This window comes from Telmatherina bonti, assembly GCF_933228915.1.
Source record: "Telmatherina bonti genome assembly, chromosome: 4".
Classification (NCBI taxonomy): domain Eukaryota; kingdom Metazoa; phylum Chordata; class Actinopteri; order Atheriniformes; family Telmatherinidae; genus Telmatherina; species Telmatherina bonti.
Genome location: NC_136622.1, coordinates 18,651,987 through 18,673,383, shown reverse-complemented (window position 1 = coordinate 18,673,383; position 21,397 = coordinate 18,651,987). Strand labels below are relative to the sequence as shown.

The 21,397-nt window shown below is 40.0% G+C and overlaps 1 protein-coding gene across 1 annotated transcript in view; it reads left to right on the top strand.

Annotated features, from left to right (window-relative positions):
• The window catches only part of prdm16 (PR domain containing 16), a 177,190-nt gene that overhangs the window by 77,771 nt on the left and 78,022 nt on the right, over positions 1-21,397 (top strand). Inside the window, exon 3 of the mRNA XM_079239817.1 lies at positions 20,417-20,464. Coding sequence (XP_079095943.1) covers positions 20,417-20,464 — 48 coding nt within the window. The remainder of the gene's footprint in view (positions 1-20,416; positions 20,465-21,397) is intronic.

The following is a 21,397-nucleotide window of genomic DNA, read 5'->3' as shown; positions in this document are numbered from 1 at the left end:
GTCAGGGAAGGTAGCAGGGTATCATTTTTCAGATCACCACTCACCCTCTGGCTTCCTCCACATGGCTCACTTACCCTCTTCTCATCTCCACTGCTAGGATACACTCACCCTCTCTTCTGACACCCCTGAGTTAGGACACAAACATTCATTGAGAACATTTTCAAGAATGTCCACAGTCAGTTTCTGTGTGAGCTGCTGATATGGAACAAATAACCCCTAAAATCTGAAAAATCGTCATATTTCCCCACCAATATTACATGTTATTCCAAACAAAGACCGGATTTAGGTTAGGTATTTTAAGTTACTCTCTTGATTGTTTTGAATTTGTCTTTATTACACATTTTGCAGAAATATTACATCTGCTTAGTGTAAGTGTAGAAAAATGTATAAAAAATATTTTCTTTTAGTTGACCAAGAAGTAAGCAGAGGTGCAAGAGAAGCTTTTAAAACGAATCTGGTTTTCTCGAAATCATCACTAACTTTTGCTATTAACACCATTTATGCACAGAGCAGGAAACATTAGCAAACAAGTGACTACAACAGTAATTTAATTCGAGTATCACTACAGATTTATAATTATACATGCTGTTTAGAAACCATATGGCCCCTGATTACAAGGAGGCGCTGAACCTTTTTTTTTTTCATTTTCTTCATTTGACCTTGGCGTCCAGAAGATGATTCTGTCCTTCATGATGTTTTGGACATTCTTCCTGATTTGCTGTCTAGATAGAGGAACTTACAGATATAGGCAGAGCTTTTACAATTTTACAGAAATCTATAAGAAGTTTCTGTTTTTTACCTTGGAAAATGTCAATCAAAAATGTGAACAAAAGTGGACTCAGCAGTCTCCTGCTTCCTCCCACAGTCAAAGGACATGTTGAGTTAATTGGTGACTCCAAATTGCTGTGGGTGTGAAAGTTAAAAAAAAAAAAAAAAAAAAAAAAAAAGTATGAATTCTTTTTATTTTCTCTATTTGATTGATTAGTGATCTTTCCGGGTGTGCCTTGTCCCTCGCCCTTTGTCAGCAGGGATAGGCTCCAGATATGATACACTGACTCATATTCTTGTGATTATTTCACTAAATCAGAATCCAATCAGTTTTTCTTTGTCTGAACACCACTTCCTCACAGCACAGCTATCATTAAGTGACTCATTTATGCCATCATAGGTAGGTCCACATGATAGCCTGCTGGTGGCATTTAATGGGGAATGGAATTCTTTCTACAGCAAGGCATGCTGAAGTAGCTGTGGCTAATGCAACCCCTATAGTTTATCCATTGCATTAGTGCCAGAAGACCCAGCAGTGAGCCTTTAACCTGAGGACGACAGGACCATGATTATGTTCTCTGCAGGGTAGGCCCGGCCAGAGGATACTCAGCTATTACACAAAGGACCCTACACACAATGACATATGCAGACCACAGGGTAATTATCAGTGTCTATTTCTGCAAGTTAGTTATACTGTCTAATATAGCTATTATACATGACAGACTTGGTTCAAATTTTCAGTTGAGACTGAGATTAAAAAAAAAAAAAAAAAAATCGCTCAACAATAACGTAAAGTTTATTATCCCCAATTATCTTGGCGGAAATCCTACTTGAACACATCAATTGAAGTTCATATAATAACTAAAAATACACAGCTGCACACACATACAAACACACACATTCATTCACAGAAAAATGTCATATTCACAACAAATTGTCACATGCACTCTGGCCCCCCTTATGAGCACTATAGTTACCATGTTTACTGTCACAGTTCACTTGCACACTCATTGTCTCCTGTGCTCACACCTCTACACACACACACACACACACAAACACACAGGTTCCAGTCATTTTTCAAGATAATTCTTTCTCCTCTCACTCCTCTTGTATCATGAGCCACTAGACACTGAATGGACCACAGGGAAAGCTGATCTCACAGACATATATTCATGCACACACACAAAACTGTGTGTGGTCCCACCGTCTCAGTCCTCACTATGTTTTCTAATGCTTCATCAGGTCCCATGGTCAGGGTCTTGGACTTAAGACTAATCTTTTAAATTCCTCACTGTCTCAGTGCCTTTTGTCTCATCAGAAGTCACTTGCCCACCTTTGATGATTTCTCTTCTGTTGTTTCCTTCATAAGATTTCCCTCCATGTGACAACAGGGGGTTTGGTTGTTTTCTTTCCCATCTTCCTCTCTTTCGCATTTTCTTCTTTGCTCTCCTATTCCCCCTTTGCATAATTCAAATCAGAAATCCCATGTGAGTACCTTGCTCTTGACCTAGCTGAGAAAGCTCCTGATTGCTTTAATAGCAGTCCTTGGAGATGGAAGGTGGGTGTCTTTAAGGAACTCTGGTGAGAATGGTGCGTGTGCAGTGCATACTACCGAGGGGTGGTTGATTAGAACTGACCTCAAGGGTGTCGGGAGAAAAAGAAGTACAAAAATGCAAAGTGAGCATGTGTGCTTGCATAATTGGGGCAGTGTGGAGTGCAGCAAGGTCAAGTAGAACAAATGGTCAGTAGAGTGAGTTCCATAAGTCTATAAAAACACAAAAAAAGCCACATCACATGCATATGTATGTTTAAGGGGCATTGGTCACTTTGAGGTTAGGGAAAAGAGGGCGTGATGGAAAAAGCTGACAATTGCAAGGATGAAGTGGTTCTGGGTGGAAGTGGGAAGCTCCCAGATTAAAACAAATGTCAGTAGCATGACCACGAAAAGTCTTGTTTTGTTTTTATTTGCCTTACCAATGGCGACGACAATGAATAAGAAAAGAATCAGCTGCTATACCCAAACATAAATGAAAGCATGAGAAAAAATTCAGAAGAGGTAGATATATGCACAGGGGCTAACTTTTTCATCAGTGGGATTGCCCTAAAGTCAGGAACCCCAAAGTCAGGAGCCCCAAAGTGAGCCCAGCTAAGATTGGGGTGAGGCCTGTCAAACCCAAAGATTGAGTTTGAATTAGGCCCACCATTCAAAACTACTGAAAAGAGTTCCTGAGCCTCCTATTCTATGTCAGCAAATTGGGAGGAAATCTGGCTATTGTGCAGAGTTTTGAAGAGGCTGTTGGTGAGGAGGGGGCTCCATACTGTGCTTACCTATAGATGAGAGAGGAGACAAAGGCTCTAGGGACATCCAGGAGAGGCTTTGAAATCCCGATTGGCTGGAGGAAGAGACAGCCTTGAGTAACTCCTGGTGAGGAAAAGGTCAACAGTGTTCAGTTAATGTAGACACCAGTTGGAAAGGGATTTAACTTGAGCTGCCAAAAATGACAAAAGAAAAACAGAAATTATTGGAATCAGGCAAGAAAAAAATAACGATTGCCTCAGTTGTAAATAATAAAATACCACACATAGACCTGTGCATTTTGTAGCACCTGTTGCAACAAGTGACCGTCTTTTTGGTGTCAAACATTTAGTGAGTTTAGAGAGTTTTATTTAGTCTGTCATTCTCAAGAAAATTTTAAATTTGCTTGGGAAAAACTATACTTGAAAATGTCTCCAAGAGACTTTTCATTCTTTCTGTTCTAAAGAAGAAAATCCTCACATATCTTTTCTGGTTTCTTTTCATATAACTGTTTTGATGAGTATGTGTAAACAAAGTTCACATACAAGCACTTTGTAATGGTGAGGAACACTTTAATGGATGAGGACTTCAGTGACCTTTGTTGTGTTCTATGTGTCTACATGCGTTCATGTATGAGAAAAGATAGACCCCCCTCAGGCTAAATTATAAGTGTATCACAAAATGCATAACACACAGGCATTGGCAGTGCTATAGCGCAGCTACCCTCTTCCTGATCAGCAGTGCAGCCCGGGGCTCTTCCGGAGTCTCTTACCCAACAAGAGTCCAACTCCCCTTCCCCACGGGGTCTACTATACCAATGCCAGCCCTCTCTTCTTATTTCTGCTCTTCTCTTTGTGTGTTTCACTCTCTCATTAATCAATGTCAAGCTGCCCAACAACAAGGCCAGCATTCTTTCTCTGCTTGCCTTCTTCAGTTCCTTGTATATGTCACTGTGACCCTCCCCCCTCCACCGACTCAGCGGCCATCATCATCCTTTCACATGGCCGTAGAGTTAAAACCCAGGCAGCTTTACCCTGCAAAAAGATGGAAAAAATAAAGAGGAGGCATTTTGTCTCATTTCTGTCTCTTCTATCCCCCTTTTCCTGGATTTGTCATGCTGGGGAGAAAAAAGGATGCTATGGCCGTTTACATAATTCATGTTACACACAATAAAAGTTTGTATGGAGCCTTCATGGGCAATGAAAGGAAATGTATGCCCGTCTTTGTGCCCTGGATCTTTCTTCTCTGCTTCTCTCCAGTGATCAGAATCCCCACACATACAGTCATTGTCCTATGGTTGCCATTAACCTCTGGTAAAAGTCAGCCAATACTATTACTATATAAGACATGTCTCCATGGGGTGAAAAAAAATCATCATGTCTTTGTAAAGGTACAAAATACCCATTTTTTGCTGATGTTAATATTTCAATTGACATGTCAGAATCAGGAAGGAAAAAGCAGGGCTGTGCTTTGATTAAATCAAATGTAGGGATGCTGATGTTAGCAACAATTGCATACATGTTCAAACAATATCCACTCATTTGAGATACTCATGCATACAAAGACGTTAAAATCAGCACCTCCAGCATTTCTGTATATCCCTTGGGTCGTTATCATTTTCCCCATTACTCCAAGTTATTTGTTTAGCATCAACTGCATTTCCTCTTTTGTTCTGTACAGTATTTCCATTTTCAGCCCGAAAACCAGTAAAAGCAATCCCAGAACATCCTATCACTAATACCCTTTTCAAAGATTTGTCCATGTTTACATTGAATAATGAGATGGCTTTTTGCATGAGCTCTTGACATGGTGTTTGTTTATGAAGAGGCAGACTGCCTCCAAATCAACAGTCATTTGGGGGGAGCTTGTGATTAGCAATGCTTTATCTTGCTATGCCCTCCCTTGTAGAGCATCTGTATGTATTTGTTGTAGTAATGAATGGAACAAAAACTTCCGGAGGCCTGGTGGATGAAGAAATGTCTGTAATGGAGAGCAGCCATGGAGTCAGCTGTGTGGTCAGTTGCCAAAAAGGGAACAGTTAGAGAGCCAAAGAGAGTGATGGGGACTTAACCAAATAACCTGTTCCTTCCCTCCTTTAGCCTAGATCACATCACAAGCCTTCTCCATAGATGATAGATGACCTTCCCTCTCATTTATGTCAAAAGCTCTTGCCCCTTGGCCCTCCAGGGTCACGTGGTTATTTGCTGCGCTTGAGTACATACACGTTCACTCAAGCACCATGCATGCTGCTGCAGTCCACACAATTCCCCCCTCAACTCAAAGACAATTGCCCTTTTTCATCTTTGTCAGTTTTTATAGAAACTCACCCCTTACAACAATATCTGTAGACTTTGTCAGAAGCACATACAGTATATACAGACAGACATACTCACTGTCAATCCCTCTGAGACCTTTACCTCCAGGCAGCAGGTATAGATTTGTTAAGAGTCTGAGTGGAAAGAATGGATGGATGGACAGATCAGGAAAAGGGCACAGAAGGAGGTAGAGAAATAGGAGTACAGAACAGACACTGAGCAGTAAATTACTTTGCCAATCAATCTTACCACTGGGTAGGCTTGATGAAAGCTGTCCAAACTTTTCCCAGGTACTAAGTAACCCTCCTACAGTTTGTCACCAGAGGGCGGGGGAATAGGATTGACAAACAAGTGGCAAGATTAAATGTTGCTGGAAGCAGAGAGGAAAAATAGAGTAAAAGAGGAATGGGGTGGTTAAACTCAAGAGAGAATGTGCTTTATGTGTGAAGGGAAATTCTTCAAGATTTGCAGTGGACATAGAAAGAGATATTCATGCTGACAAGTATATAAAGAGTTCTGTTAAGGAAGCTTTGCACAAAGAAAATCCTATTTATTCAAAATCTGGGTGACTTCTAACGTGCACTCACTCACTCACTCACTCACTGACTCACTCACTCACACACACACACACACACACACACACACACACACACACTCACACATACACACTTTATAATAATTAAGATTTTTCTTTCGGTTCCCTACTCAATCCCACAACTATAATAAAACAACCTAATCCCCCACTTGCCACATTTTCACACTCTGTCACACACAAACACACACACAAGTGCATACCTTTGCTCATGCCATAACAAAGTGACAAACTGTGACACAGAACATGTGACTTCTCCCTGTTATAGTAGACAGAAGGCATGTGTTGAACATGCACGAAAACAGACCTAATATGTTCTTTTAATTTTCTTTATATACACAGTGGCAACACATAGAGGATCTCCCACACTCCACAGCAAAGCCAGCACAGACATTGCTCCAGCACACACACATGCACACACCCACATACACCAACAGAAGTTTCTTTACACTTGTTTTCTGGCAACTTTTAGAGTATCTCTGCCCAGAACTGTGAAGGAAGAGAGAGGGCTGTTGGGAATGTTAATTTGGTAATTTGTTGTTTTATATAAGCAGGGGGAGGGATGGTTGTGGTGCAGCAAAGGAAGCATACACAGCCTCTGTATTTGTCTGCTGGAAGGGGGTTTTGGTAGTAAGACAGGACAATTCTAGTGACAACATTCAGCTTAGTGATGCAGATGACTCCCAACCAAGTTATTTTTCTTTGAGAGAATTGGGCAAAAATACCATGACGATTGGAGAGCAAGAAGCACCCCATGCCCAAAGAAGGAATTAAGATGTCTCTGATATATGTCTACGCCCCTCCTCCTCCCCATGCCTCTCAGTCACTCTCTCTCTCTCTCTCACTCCTAAATCTGGGATGGTGGCCAAGTGCCACCAAGGACACTAAGGCTAATAAATCACCCTCGTTTCAACATCTGTCCAGTCCCAATAGGCTGCCAACTGCTGCCACCCCTCCCCTTGTAAAGATGGGTCCTTGGCTTTATTCCTCTTTCAGCATCTCTCCATACTCCCCCAGTGACAACCCTTCCCAGACTGACAAAACATCTATTGTCCTATACCCAAGTGAAGAAGAGACCCTCTTTTCCCTTCTTTGACAAAAGACGTCTGAAGCCAAGATGGGACTGCCAGCCGAGATGCCTGGGACCCGGCAGGGGTGCCCCTTCACCCCCCTTCTGCTTTTCTCCCACCCTCTGGTTCATCCATCCCTCGCTCTCACTCTTTTTTTACTTTTAATACTCCCCTCCTGTGGGGGTCACTCACTCAGCTCACACCCCACCCTTTTCATAGCGGTGAACTCTCAGCCTTGTATAAAGACATCAAGTGACAGCATTGAGAGAAAACAGCCAGATTTGGCAGAAAGAGATATTCGACATGGCTGTCAGTGGCCATTCTGCATGCCTCTTGTTCCCTTGGATGTAGTTGAAATAGATAAATAAACAGTCATATGCAGAAAAGCAAGGATCAGAAGCTTGTCGCATTTATTTATATTGAATGGAGAAGAAAAAGAGGCAAAAACCTGCTCCTGCCAATTGAGAAGAATCAGCCAAAATTGAATTCACAGTGTTTAGATTTGTTTTCATGGCAGACGCCAAAAACTATACGATTCATTGGCATTTTGTGGTATACTCTAAAGGTGGCTGTAGGTCTTCAACAATGTGCAGAGGAGATGATTTAGGAAGTTGTCTCTGGACTCATCAGTTAAAAAGGACATCTCACCCCGTTACTCACATCTATGCATTTATGAATGCACACAGCTTTTTCCCAGTACCTCCATTTTATTCCCAACAACGCAGTACTGCCCTTACATATAACACATGAGTCTGGCTTCAGCTATATTAACAGTGCTATCTTCACATGAAGAACAAACTCCAGACCACCTTGATAATCTTAAAACAAACCAAATGGATTAGATCAATAGAATAGATAAAGTTCAATGTTTCCTGGTGGGTCTTAAACCTTAACTTTATGTAAATGTTTTCATTTTGCTGAAATTACTCAAGCATGGAAGAACATTTACCAACAAGCTCCTGTGATAAATTAGTCAATTAGTGTTGGTGGCATTTTTTGTTTCATATTTTATTCTGAATTATGTAGATGGAGGCACTGTAATTAATGTTTATGTGTGTGCATGCATGTGTGTGTGTTGGGCTCATTATGCATGGAAATGTACTTGCTTCTAACTCTAAGTTTTCAGAATTAGTTGATTATATATGGTAAGTTAAGATGGGAAAACATCTCCATACACTCTTTCCAAACACTTTGACTAAACACGTTTTGTTCTTTGCTGATTTCCTCAGCATAGTTATGGTCAGCATTACATCATATCATCTAATAATATTTGGAAAATAAAATTCTGCATAATGCCATCTAAAAAAGAAACTTTAATCACATTTTGCTCCAAAACAAATCACATTCATTCACAGCCCTTATCTACCCCTCTTAACATGAGATTTTCAATTAGCATCTGAGAAGAATGGCTAATTTAGCACAGCACGCAGGGGCTTGATGTCTCAATCTGCTGAGTGTCAGCGATGTGAAAAGCACTCTGTAGTCATGCAGGCACACACATTTATAGAGACACAGGCTCTAACGCAGGAACAATAGACGTAAATTTGCGGTAAGGTTGACACTGGACACAATTACTTTTTTGTATTTTACTTAAGTTTATTAATGAGCAATATGTCCCTTTTAAATAAATGACCCTTAATAAAGCTCTTAAAGAAAACATGCTTTTATACATATAGGTGAAGAACACATCCAATGTTGTAAGGCGGTGCAACTCTATGTGTTAATGAACTGAACAAATGCAAGAAGAACAGTTAAAGAAACAAGAAAAAAAAAACGGGAAGAAGATTCTTAATGAGGCACAAGAGGACCAAGACAAACAGCAGCTAGGCAGAGGCCCCATATTGACTTGTTTCAGAGTGGACAGCCAGCCAGCTTCACACAACACACACATTGTCCACTGTGCCAACGAGCCAGAGCAAGACCGGCTCGGGGGGCTGCCTGAGACGAACACATTATAGATACATGTTAGCCTTGGCCCAATCCTCTGAATACTGTGTGCGGCACTCAGCGGAAGGGAGACAGAGGAAGGAGGGAAGAGATGAGAAACGAAACACATATGGAAGTTATTGAAACCTACAGAATGGATAAGCCTATCCGACAGTTCAACAGTCGCCAAAAAACAGTCTTAAAGACCCTTATATAGCAAGCACTCATATCACTTTTGCATCTACTGAATTTGAAATACTATGAAACCCAATATACTGTTTCTGAGCAGGGGGCAAGGGGTTGGGGGGGGGGGGTGCTGTTTTGTGAAACAAGATTTTTGTAAGAACTAACATAAAGTCTAGTAGTTTTGGCTTTAATTGTCTGTCAAAATGTGCTTTCTGACTCTTCTGTCTCTATAACGAGGCACCCTGCTTGTACTGATAGGAAATCTCAAGTTGTAGCACGATCATGCTGTGTAATGTTCACTTGCAAGTGGCCAAACAGCCCAGAAAGGGAAAGAGATTCCTGTCTGTCTCCCAAGACCCGAGTGACATCAGTGGAATGGTCTGACTCTTCTGATCTCTTTTTTTCCCAGCCAGCTCCTAAGTGTGCATATTTCTACCACAAAATGTTGTTGTTTCTCCTTTTATCTCTTCATGGTCATTAACCAGAGGTGGGCTGACTGACACTCCCCACTCTGGGCATCTGCAGTCAGTCCCTCATTCACTTAGGACCCATGAGTGGCCGCAATCTTTGTCTTGCCCAGGACAGCCCTGCGATAACACTGTTAACAACAGTTCTGTGCAGCCGTTTCGAGCTGAAACTGTCAGGGTGAGTAAGGTCAAGGGCTTTTGTCATCTTGAGATGTTGCACCAAACTTGTCACAGCTTCACTTTTTATTTCCCTTTTAAAAATTCTTTACCCATTATTTTAGTTTTCTAACCATCTACCGCTTTTTGCTGCTCTCCAATGGTAACAGGATTTTAAGGGGGGGTGTCTTGGTGGAGCTGGGCAGAACTGAACAGGGCCTTCTCTCTCTATGCGCCTGAGGGAAAACACTGGTGTTATTTTAGAAATCACACTGTTAAAGATTAATGTGGGCCTGGAGGAGTGTGTCATCGTTCCTTAACGACAGGGCTGAGACGCCGAAGAAAGCCAGCACTGTGTTCTGCCTCTCAGTCCAAGGACAGATAAGTTTTCTCTTACCAAGCTTACTGCTGCTCTCACTCCCCTTTTGTCTAATAACTACATCCTTAAGTAATGCTTTTCAACCTCAAAAGCCAAAATGAACACAAATTTAACAAGTGAATCCAAAATTAAATCTTCTCTCTCTCTTTGTTTCCCTTCTCTTCTGCTTTTGTTGTTGAAATAGACCAATGGGTGGGTGAAGATTAGCATATGTTCTGGCTTTACAGATATGAAAACAAAAAAAAAAAAAAAAAAAACCCGGTCAAAGGGGTATTTGCAACCATTTTCCATGCTGATTGCCCTTGTCATGTGACTAATGGAAATTCCCAGATCTAAGTTGTGACCATGCTGCTCCCCCAATAAAGTCATCTGTCATCATCCCATAGACAGGCCAGACAGACAGACAGCTATAAACTTGGGTTCATAGACCAGGACAGCGCATCCTATCTGCACTAATCATGCCTTTGTTATTCTAACGGCCAGGATGATACTGATAACTGCATATTAAAAAGCTGGGATCACAGACACCAGTGAGGACTGTAATGATAACAGCTGTTAACAGCTGATGATGCCAGTGATAAAAACCTGTGAGGTCTGACGAGTCTCAAGTCTGAGGTGTGCAAATGGGACTTAGTATTCCTTGCTGAAGGTTTCTGCTGATAATAGAAGTGCACGATAAGTTACGGAACATCAATCTTGTGACAGAGATAGTCGCAGCTTAACACTAATAGGGTTGTAAAGAGCATTCACTTTATATGACCTAACTAATAAACTAATTTGTGATGAGCCCGAAGGTCAATAGATTGGATATATTTATATTCACCTGCATATTAGGGTTTTATTTTTCTCTGTTGTTGTTTTATTGATCATGGGAATTGGTCAGTTTCGTATACTAATGATGGAGACCTTAATATTGTGAAGATCAATACTCAGAAAGTTGTTTTTTTGGTTACGTCTCATAAGAACGTCTGAACTTTGGAACGACATGTCTACATCAGATATTAAAATACCTGGCAGTGTCTTGCACCACAAAGTTCAATGTTAGACACAAATTTTCCATTCAAAGCCTCAGATTAACTGCATCATCATATCATTGCTTTTGCAACATCATTTCCAAACAGTCTTCTGAAGTATGAAACATCTTTGAGACGATCAAAGTCTGCAAAATTTCCACTTATCGTGAGTTTTGATGACAAAAACATCAGATAATAGATTGTGTTGCCAGGGAGTGAGGCTGCTACATTATCACCACTCAATTATATCTTCTCCAAAGAAGCTTCAAGGCCAAACCATAAAGACTCCAGAGTTGTTAGTTGTTACTGTATCATTGTCAAGCAATGTTGGACAACCAGTTTTTTTGCACTCATCACCAGTTTCAGCACAGACACACAAACTTCAAGACAGACAGCTAAATTGGACAGTAGTGAATCATGCTGTTACAATGTTCTGGGACATTGCAGCCATTATCAATTTCATTAGCCATATAAATCATGACTGGGTGACATTTATTGTCGAGGTGATGGGTTGATCATGTGGACTTGGAGACAGTTCATGTCATGATAAATGTTGCTATATCTTGAGGCCAAGCACAGAAACACACTGAAAGAACAAAAAGAAAACAAACTGGAGTAGCCTAGCCCAAAGAGATGGTGTCCTACAAAAAAAGCTGCTTAATTAATGAGGAAATAGCATTTAATGAATAGTGGTTAATTTGTCAAGTCTTTGTCTCATGTTGTGACTAAAAATGTTGCCGCCCTTCATGTTTGTGCTTTTGTAGGATTTGCAATTTATTTTCATGTATATTGCCAAAAGCTGACATTAACTAAATCCTTTATTATTAAACATGTAGAACTAGAAAAGTGCTAAACAGAATTTAGAATATACAGTCTGAAAAAATTACAGTAGTGATGTTTTATGTTTTTAACTGTGTTTGCACTTAATAACAAGTGGATTAACAGAATGGAAAACAACCACTCATCATGCTGAAAAGGAATTATTTCCATCTGGTCATCAGGTTTGTTGTTTTTTTTTTTGCTTATTTCTTTTTGGGTTTTTATATGTTTTAGATCAATTCAGAATTTTTGGACACAACAGAAAATGAAAGCATTTATAGGCAATATCTCCAGACATTATCTTTTGGCAGTAGCTGCAGCCTTAACTACTCTGCTATTTATATGTTTCCACTGTGTAAATAATCTGATGGGCCACCAAAAGAAATCTCAAGGCTAAACAACGTACTTGTTACAGTCCATTTGTTATACACAAATACTTTTTGTGCTGTATCTTCAAATCATACTCAAAATAATACACATGCTAATAGCAGCCATCAGGGCTATTAAGCTACCATTATTATTTTTGGTATTTATACCATGTACATGACTGGAAATTGCATTTGAATTTATCCTTAGAAGTTTTATTCTTTTCTTTTCTTTTTTTTTTCCTTAATTTTACCTGCTTGTGCATTGTAGAATGCTAAGCCAGTCAAGTAAGGTAGGAACACTCTTTATTCCTACCCTGCGTCCATTTCTGTAAGGGAAAATATGCATTTTCTTTGTTTAACAGATATATGTTTCAGTGTATCTCGTGTGCTGAAAGGTGTTTTGGTGCATTAAAATAAGTGAAAATGCGGACTGTCTGACTTACAAAGAGTGTTTTATGAAGACTGGGATTATGTTTACTCTTCCTTCATTCCATGTGCACTGCACCATTCATTTCTGTCCTGCAAATGACCCAACATCTAAGCCTCATGTCTCCCCTGTAAGCACAGAGGTCACATGGCACAAAAAGACCATTGAGAGAGTGAAGACAGTCTCAAGATGCATGACAAAAAACTTTATCAGAATATTAGTTGCTCTATTGATCATGCACAATATGATTGAGTTAATGTCAATTGAAAAAGCATACTGACAATAAGCACAATGTGAACAATATAGTTACAGTTTAAAACAGAATTTGAAGCTACTGGAGTCTCTGGATTATTTTGTGAAGCTTTTCATATGGAGTGGCAGATGATTCCCCTCTGTTTGTGACTTACACAGTGAGAACTGGTGTCTTGAGTCCCATTGGGCCACATTTTCATACCTTTTCAGGCAATCATAGAAAGTATTTGTGTTTCATATTATTTTACATTCACCACAGCGATTCTCAACTTTTTTGAGCCACATAACATAAATTGGGTCATCCTGTAGCCACCCTCTACATTGTAAGGCTTGAAAATGATAAGAATATTTAAAATAAAAATGTCTTTCCTCATGTCCGCATGTTGATCTTTGTGTGAATGTTGATCATTATGTGGATGTAATTTGTTGGTGTTTAGAGCAACAGATTAGACTGATATTTCCACAAACACATATTCATACCCTCACACAGGAAATCTGCAGTCAAATCTTTTCTGTTTATTTGCTGGTTAAATCTCATCAGTACTTCATTCGTCATGGCTTTGGCCCCATCAACCATCATCATAATAATGTTGAGTAGGGACTGACCTTGATTAGATAATACACATGGTCCTGAAGAAAGCTGCTGCTTGTACTAGCCAGCAGTCCATATAAATGCACTTAGCCTCCAAATCACTAGGGACGTTTCACTTCAATGTTTGAGCCTGCCCCCAAACTCCTTTTATATATGTGTGACTGAATGTGTGTGATTCCAAAAATTTAGAAAAGCCACAACATGGATTTGCAGAGGGAATGCCAGCTTAAGTGCCACACAGTACATACAGATATTCACATGCAGTTTATGAAATTGACTCATAAACAAAAAGAAGCTTGCATTCTCAAAATTGAGTTTTTTCTTTTCACAATTTCTGTCTTGCAGTATTTAACATTTTGTTTAAGCATACCCACTGTAAGGCCATATATTAGATTTGCAGTAATAGAGAGTAAGGAGAAATGAAAATCTACCTTCTGTTTATGTTAAAATACGCAAATTGTGTAAATATTTAGTTAGATCTCAATAAACTCTATACAATTTACTCGCCAGTTGTCATTCATCACATAACAATATCTCAGTGGTTGCTTTCCAGAAAGGCACTGACGTGGTGAAAGATCGTTCCTTCTGTTTTCCTGTTTTTTCAACCTAATAAAAGGAATTCCTGGTTTGAATTAGAGAATTATATTGGGGCTAGATAGAGGGATGGACAGTGTGGTCATGTATATGTTTCTAAATACAGCAATTTAGCTTGCAAGGGGAAATGGAAATGTGAAACATGTGCCACATCCCAGCTGAGAAGGCAAGATCAGATTTTATGTCATGTACAAAAGTAAACATTCATATGTATGCACTGGCTGTGTAGGCATCTCTCTCAACTGAGGTATGTGAAATGAAAAGTAGATGTGGCATGACCTTGGATTCAATCTATATGTCCCCAAGCCAAGACCTTAAATCTTACAACCATAACCTCCCGCTTGCTAAAAGGAAATATGTGTCATCGCAAGAATAGGAGATCATTAAAAATAAAGCAATATTATTTTTCTTCCTTCTACCATGTGTCAATAAACTGCAGCCTATATCAAAATGAAGAGGCAAGATGTGATATATCATTATCTGAAAGGCATACTACAGCAGCTGCCGATGCTGTGTAGGCAATCCTCTTAGACCGAAAGTGGGGTTATTTATTGGGTCTCAACCCTGTGGCTGTCAAAGCATCTGCAAGCGGAAGATGTATTGGCACCCCCTTATTCACTTATGATTATTACTGATCATCTGCCCAAATGACTTATCAATAAAGCAGAGGCCAAGCAGATAATTTATCTGTATGGTTCTGTCGATATCAAGTTCAAAACCAACAGTCTTAAAAGGATAAGGACGTCAGGTGATGGATGGTCATACAAGGCTTCAATAAAAATATGACCCTCTTAATAAATTTGCAATATCCAACTCTCTTCTTCCTCCTCCCACTTCCCTTTGCCTTCTTCTCAATCTTTTTTCTTAAAAGTCAGCTTTTTTCCCCACATTTTTTACAGAGTAATTGTAAAGTTTTTTCTTTTCTAACAACAGTTGCCAGCAGGGAAATCTTCAATTGTCAGGTATATAGGTGCAAATATTTGATAAGTTCATTTGTACCAAGTGTTTGACACCAATACTGTATGTCTATGCAGGCTCATGCGAAACACTAAAATGATGAAACAAGCCTGTCTGGAGTCCATGTTAACCCTACCAGGAGATTTCACTTTGACATTCTCTTCATAAATCACACAATGACTGTCAGGACATACGGGGTCAAAGCTCGTTCTGTAAATATCAACCGCCTGTATTTGACAAGTGGCCGTGACTTTTCTGAGTCGCACAATAGCTCTGCGTGTTTGCCTTCCAAGTCCAACCTTTGTGCACTAAGCTCTATCTCACCGACAGTTCTCAGTTCTGTCACAGGCCGCACCCTGACCCATCTGGATGTAAGGTTGGGTAACAGAGTTAGCTTTAGCACCATTTGGGGAGTAGCAAGCCAATGTGATCTGTCATATGTCTCTTAGACAATATATTCCTCTGGACATGATTTTACTTTCACCAATACTGCATAGCTTTCTCACAATAAGCTTCGAGTTAGATAACTGAGCATTTTCCGTAATTAACCAATAATAATTATGGGGAACAAGTAAAAAATCCTATCAGCAATGCCCTTAATGTTTACCTTGGCCAAAGCACCTTAAGGCTTCCGCCCATTAAAGTCATCATAAATATATTCTGACCGATGTACGCCCAACTTCCTGGTATTTAGTGGTGCAACTTTCAGCCCTGTTTCCTTTTGCTCCTGCCTTAGTTGTCTTACTTTTCTGCTTCAGCTCTGTGTGCAACCTCATTGTTAAAGCATGTTTTTAAGAAGTCATAGTTCTGGTCTTGTTTTGGGTCAGTTGTCAAAGCCTCTATCTCAGGGAAGTCCAGAAATAGCTGCTTTTAGCACGCTTTTAAAGGACAAGCTAGAGAAAGACGTAAAGCCACAAGCAGGCACTATCTGGCTTGGTGCTACAAAACAGACTGGATTGTTTCCATAGTCAAGCAGTCTCTGGCAAGAAATTGTTAAAGGTTTGTTATCAGGGATTCCAAATGATAGCAAGAGACTGTAGAGAAAATACACTGGAGAAAGATTCTCCTTCTTCCATTTTTGGGGTAGTGATGTTGTTTTATTGATTGGAAAATGTTCCGATTAGATTTGCCAGTATCTTAGAGTCAGACCAGTCAGATCCATTTTGTTGAGATCATGTTTGACACGATGGTTACGTCCTGTTTTAAAGTCTGCAGCAATGAAAAACAGAACCTCCTCTTCTATCTTTTCTCCTCCCTTGCTCTTTGACACAAATTCACTTTCTCTGCAGTTTATTATTCAACATAACCTACAGTGAAAGACTGCTTCCTCTCCCGTCTGTATGTCAGAAAGATCAATAACCCATCCAGAGCATTGCCACCACAATGAAGTTCTGTCAGTGTGCCAAGAAGCGGCAAAAGTTCCCAATAAATGCTTAGCAAAACTTTCAATTAGTGGCTTTCTTGGTGTGGCTCTTACAGCCAATGGGTTGTCTGTCAGGGCTCTGGTTCAAAAAGTCCTGAGGTTTGTTTGCTGCTGGTTCTTTTTGGAAACTTGTGGCTTTGTGACATCCGCAGCCATCCGTTGGGCCATGTTGCTGTATTGCTTCACATTATCCAGAGTTGAACAGAATTGTTTTTGGCAACAGAATGCTAACATTTTCCTACGATGCAAACCTCCAAGTAGGGCCTCTTCTTCTCCTTACTCCAGCGGATGATGATGAGCAACCTCAAACGTCCTCCTCTACTGTGGTTGCTACGGCTACTTACTCAACCTCCTCATGGTGAACTGTGTGACTGGAAGATTGCTGTTTGGTTCATTCTTTCAAGGACTGACTTTAGCTGTGCATGCAAAAGCGCCACATGTGCTTAACAGGCCCTGGGACATTTCTACTGTTTTTTTTTTTTTTTCATATCAAATAAGGTCTAGAAATAAACTCAGACTGAATTCCCTCTGTCCTGTGTTTAAGGCTTTGATAGATATTGTAAAAACATAAAGGCAATCTGCTCACTGAGTGTCTCTCTTTCTGTTATTTTCTTCCCTGCTTACTGTTGCATGTCAGTAGGAATGGTGCTAAAGTAGTGTTGAAAAACTTCTGACTCTGTCCAATAACAAAAATCATTGCTATGAAACACTAATAATGGTGGGATTTTCCCTGCCGCCTGTCCCACTCACACAGACACATGTAGTCTCACATACGCTAACACTCGCTGTTACATATATTCCTAATGAGAGCCTGGACAGCTCTTGGTGGAAGGATTCTGCAGGTGGCTGCACTTTCATCAAGCCACGACTGGATTTGTTTATGTTTGAGGTCATATGGGCCAGAGAGAGACGTTTGTGTGCCCAGACACACATTTACACACTCTGTCTAATTACCCTCACTTCAGTGTTTTCTCTTTTCCATAAGACATATTGACATGTCAGCATATTGCTGGCTAGATATGGAACAAATGGACAATTTTACCTCTCTCCGTATAGTGGAAAATCTATCCCTCTCAACATAGGCCAGTCTGTATTTGGACCCGTCTCACCACCCTGAAGGAAAAGTCACTTTGAGATGACGGTGACACGTGCAATAAATCATAGCTCCCTTGGTCAGTGGCTAATCACATTTTCCTTCCCTAATTAATAGCTTATTTATTTGTTTGGTGGGGTTCTGCTGTGAGGTTAGAATATTCTGTGTTTGTGTTCGTCTGGTATGTCAGTCTGTGTGTAAGAACAGTAAGTCAGTGCTGAAAGAGCATCTCCACCTGCCTTTGTTTAAATATTATTGTCACTCACACACACACACACATACACACACACACACACACAAAGAGTTAAAGTTGCTCACTGTTTTTTAAATTGAACTTTCAACAAATCATATTCATTTGTTCATATTTCAGTTGGTAAACATTACAGATTACAAATGTTTTCAATTCAAAGGCAGGAGGTTCTATAATTAGTGTGTTTCTAACAATGAGTTCAGTGTTTCTGGACCTAAAACTACAGCACCAACACAGGCCCGACCCCCCACCTAAAGCTGAAACACATTAAGGCATCAGTTAAAACCACTCATGTCTGCTTGCATGTCTTCTGGAGTTTTAGGTTACTCTTGCACAATTTGATACACACACATATTTACACTTGGCATGTAGCTCAGCAGAGCAGGGGAAAAGTCCAGAAATTGTCCTGTAGTTGTTGAGCGCCTGGTAGCATTTTAGATGACCCAGCCAAGCTGTTGGTTTTGTAAACTGTTGCAGCTGGCTTGGTGCATTACAAGAAACGGGAGCCCACCTTCCCCTGCACCAACCCCTCTCTCCTAAACACTCTCTCTCTTTTACTGTCAATGGTATTCCCCATGTTCAAAAGAATAGTTTTTACTTACAGAGCAGGGAAATTAACCAAATTTATCTTTCTTGCTAGTAAATTGCCATCATGAAGTCCTTTTAAACAGTTAACCATTTACACTGTGCACTTTGCAAAATGAATGAAGTAATTAAAAACTGAATATATCACATCTAAATTCATATCCCTTTATGCACTTTTTTCCATTTAAAACCAGCACAGCTGCACCGGTAGCTATGTCACATACATACACTTTAAGCACGTTCAGATAGGCAAAGATATTTTAGTTACTGATAAACTAAATTAAATGCAACAAATAAATAACATAAAAGAGAGACAAAGAAAGAGGCATTAGAGCAATCATAAGTTCATTTGTTTATTTACCATTAGCAAGTTTTCCTTCCACTGCAGCTTTGCAAATTAGCATAACTAAAGTTTTATCAGGTGCTGTGCTTTAACAATATGAAAACAGGGAAGCTACAGCGAGAACAGTTAAACAGATTTCATAACATGTTTACAGTTTTTTTGTTTGAAACTGTTTTCACAAACAGGATGCATCTGTAAAGCTTTAGATGTACAGTAAATAGGTGTAAGTATCTGTGGTGTAATTACAACCATTTGGTGAGGCCTAGAAACACATCCCTTGACAACTTAATGTAGGAAACTATGGAGTATGGCACATCCATGTGCATGAGGCCCATCTGGTTCACTCCTAAGTGAGGGAAGAGAAAACCCCTTTGTAAATGAGTGTGTTTTAAGATAAATCTTTATTTTTTTCTGAAGAAAAGAAGAAATCAGCAAACATAGAAACAGTTTAATCCAGTAGCACATGAGATTATTCACAACCTTAGTCATACACACAATTTATAATCACTTCCTGCAAATTGAGGCATTGCACGGAAAGGTGCATAAAAGAAGTCACTGTATGCCAGATTTCAAAGAATAGCCCCACAGTTTCCATGAAAGATTCCACAACAGATAAATGTCACTTTTCCCAATCACAGCAGACCACATTGGTTGAGGAAATACTAACTTAAATATGTCAGCCCTGATATAAAGGCTGCCAGTCTTGTCACAACGCCCATACAACACACCTACTGTAAAAGGGCAGATGGGGAGGATAGTGCTCAGGAAAAGGAACACTAAGACTTGCTTGGTGTCTGTGCTTGGAGAAATTTTATGGACATAATTTCACCTCAGCTCAGCTTGCTGATACCACACCCAACCTTAGAACTTTTCTGAAAACAGTCTACATCTCTTCTTTGATCCTGAATGGGCTTCAGAGAGGGAGAGAAGCAGACAGGCAGATGAAGAGAGTCACTCGGTGACTGTTGTGTGTGAAATACCCTCTCAATGCAGCAGTGCAGCCCCATCTCTTCATCATACACCCACTTCCTCTGTTTCCTCTGGTAGACACTGGGAGCATTCTACCACCCATCTGCCCCCAGTAAATATTGCTTGAAGGCTTAATTATACACACACTCACTGACACACACACACACACACACACATACACACACATTCTCAGTGAAATTTCCTGCAACGATGAAGCGGAGAATTAACGTCAAATGTGAGGCATTCATTCAAACGAATGTGTGGTGTGTTATGTTTGCTTCTGGTTGTGTTTTTGTGACCTCTCAGCCCATTATTATGTCCCCCTGGTCATATTTGTAGCCCAGAGGGTGTGTGTGATGAACTGTAAACACCCTGTGCTCTTGTCCTCAAGCAGTGATGGTCACAGCATAAGACTGAAATCCCTATATTAAAGTGCAGAAATCAATATTCTCCTTTGATGAGTCAATAAAGACGTTTAGATTTTTTTTTTTTTTTTAATAATTTGCTTTGATTTCTGTGCCATATTTCACTTTAAGGAAATGTATTCACAGTTTGTTTTTTGTTTTCCCTCCACAGATGATGAATGACCATGAAGATGACTCTCCTGACAGCTGCATCAAAAAGGTAGGATTGACCTATAGTTCACAAACTCTGTCTTCAAAGCTGCCACCTTGTCCTTTTACATCACAGATGTGTCTTCCTGTGTGTGTGAAGTATTTTCTTCATGTAAACCGACATAAACAAACACTAAATTTCTCATCTGACTGAGGTGTGTCCTTACTTTAAATGTACACCCTGCATATTATCTTAGCCTTTATTGATGGAAAAAATCCTTCTGATTAGTTTCAATCAGCAGTGGAGTCCTGATGTGGTCAGGCCTAAAGGAAAATCATAACATTTTTATGTTCAATTCAGTAGCAAGCTTTTCAGTAACTCGTAAGCCTTTGTTATCCCTCACACTGTGACCGACACGAGTCATTGACCAGTCACTGACCACTTTATGAGGTGATAAATTTATTGAAGAGGATGGGCAGTTTGTTTTTATGGCCAATGTCACCGGGTCAAGACAAAATGGCAAGAGAGTTCATGTCCATCTAATGATCCATGAAAGAACAATAGCTGCTGCAGAGGGAACACTGAGAACGGCTGCAGCCATCCAGACAGAAACCCAGCTCAAAGTCAGAGAGGGCTTTGGATGGAGAGTGATGATTGGAAATAGGATAGTCAAAATAAAAAATAAAAAAAAAGAGCTATACAGTCTAGCATTGTGGTTTAATACCACAATCAGCAACCACATGTTATGTTGTGCTTTTCAGGGGTAAAATGATTGAGCTTGTCTGGCCGTAGACATCGTAGATTTCATCAACGTTTTTCGGGAGAGTGCTTTAATCTTGCTTAACAGGTGATTGAAACAGGACTACTTACTGTATCTGTACAAGGAAGCCGTCTTTATTACAAGCAGTGTGGGGAAACATCACAGCATGGCTGAACTACAGAGAAGCTTTGTGAGAAAAACGTACCAGAATGTATTACACATAAAATCCCTCTTGCTGTAAT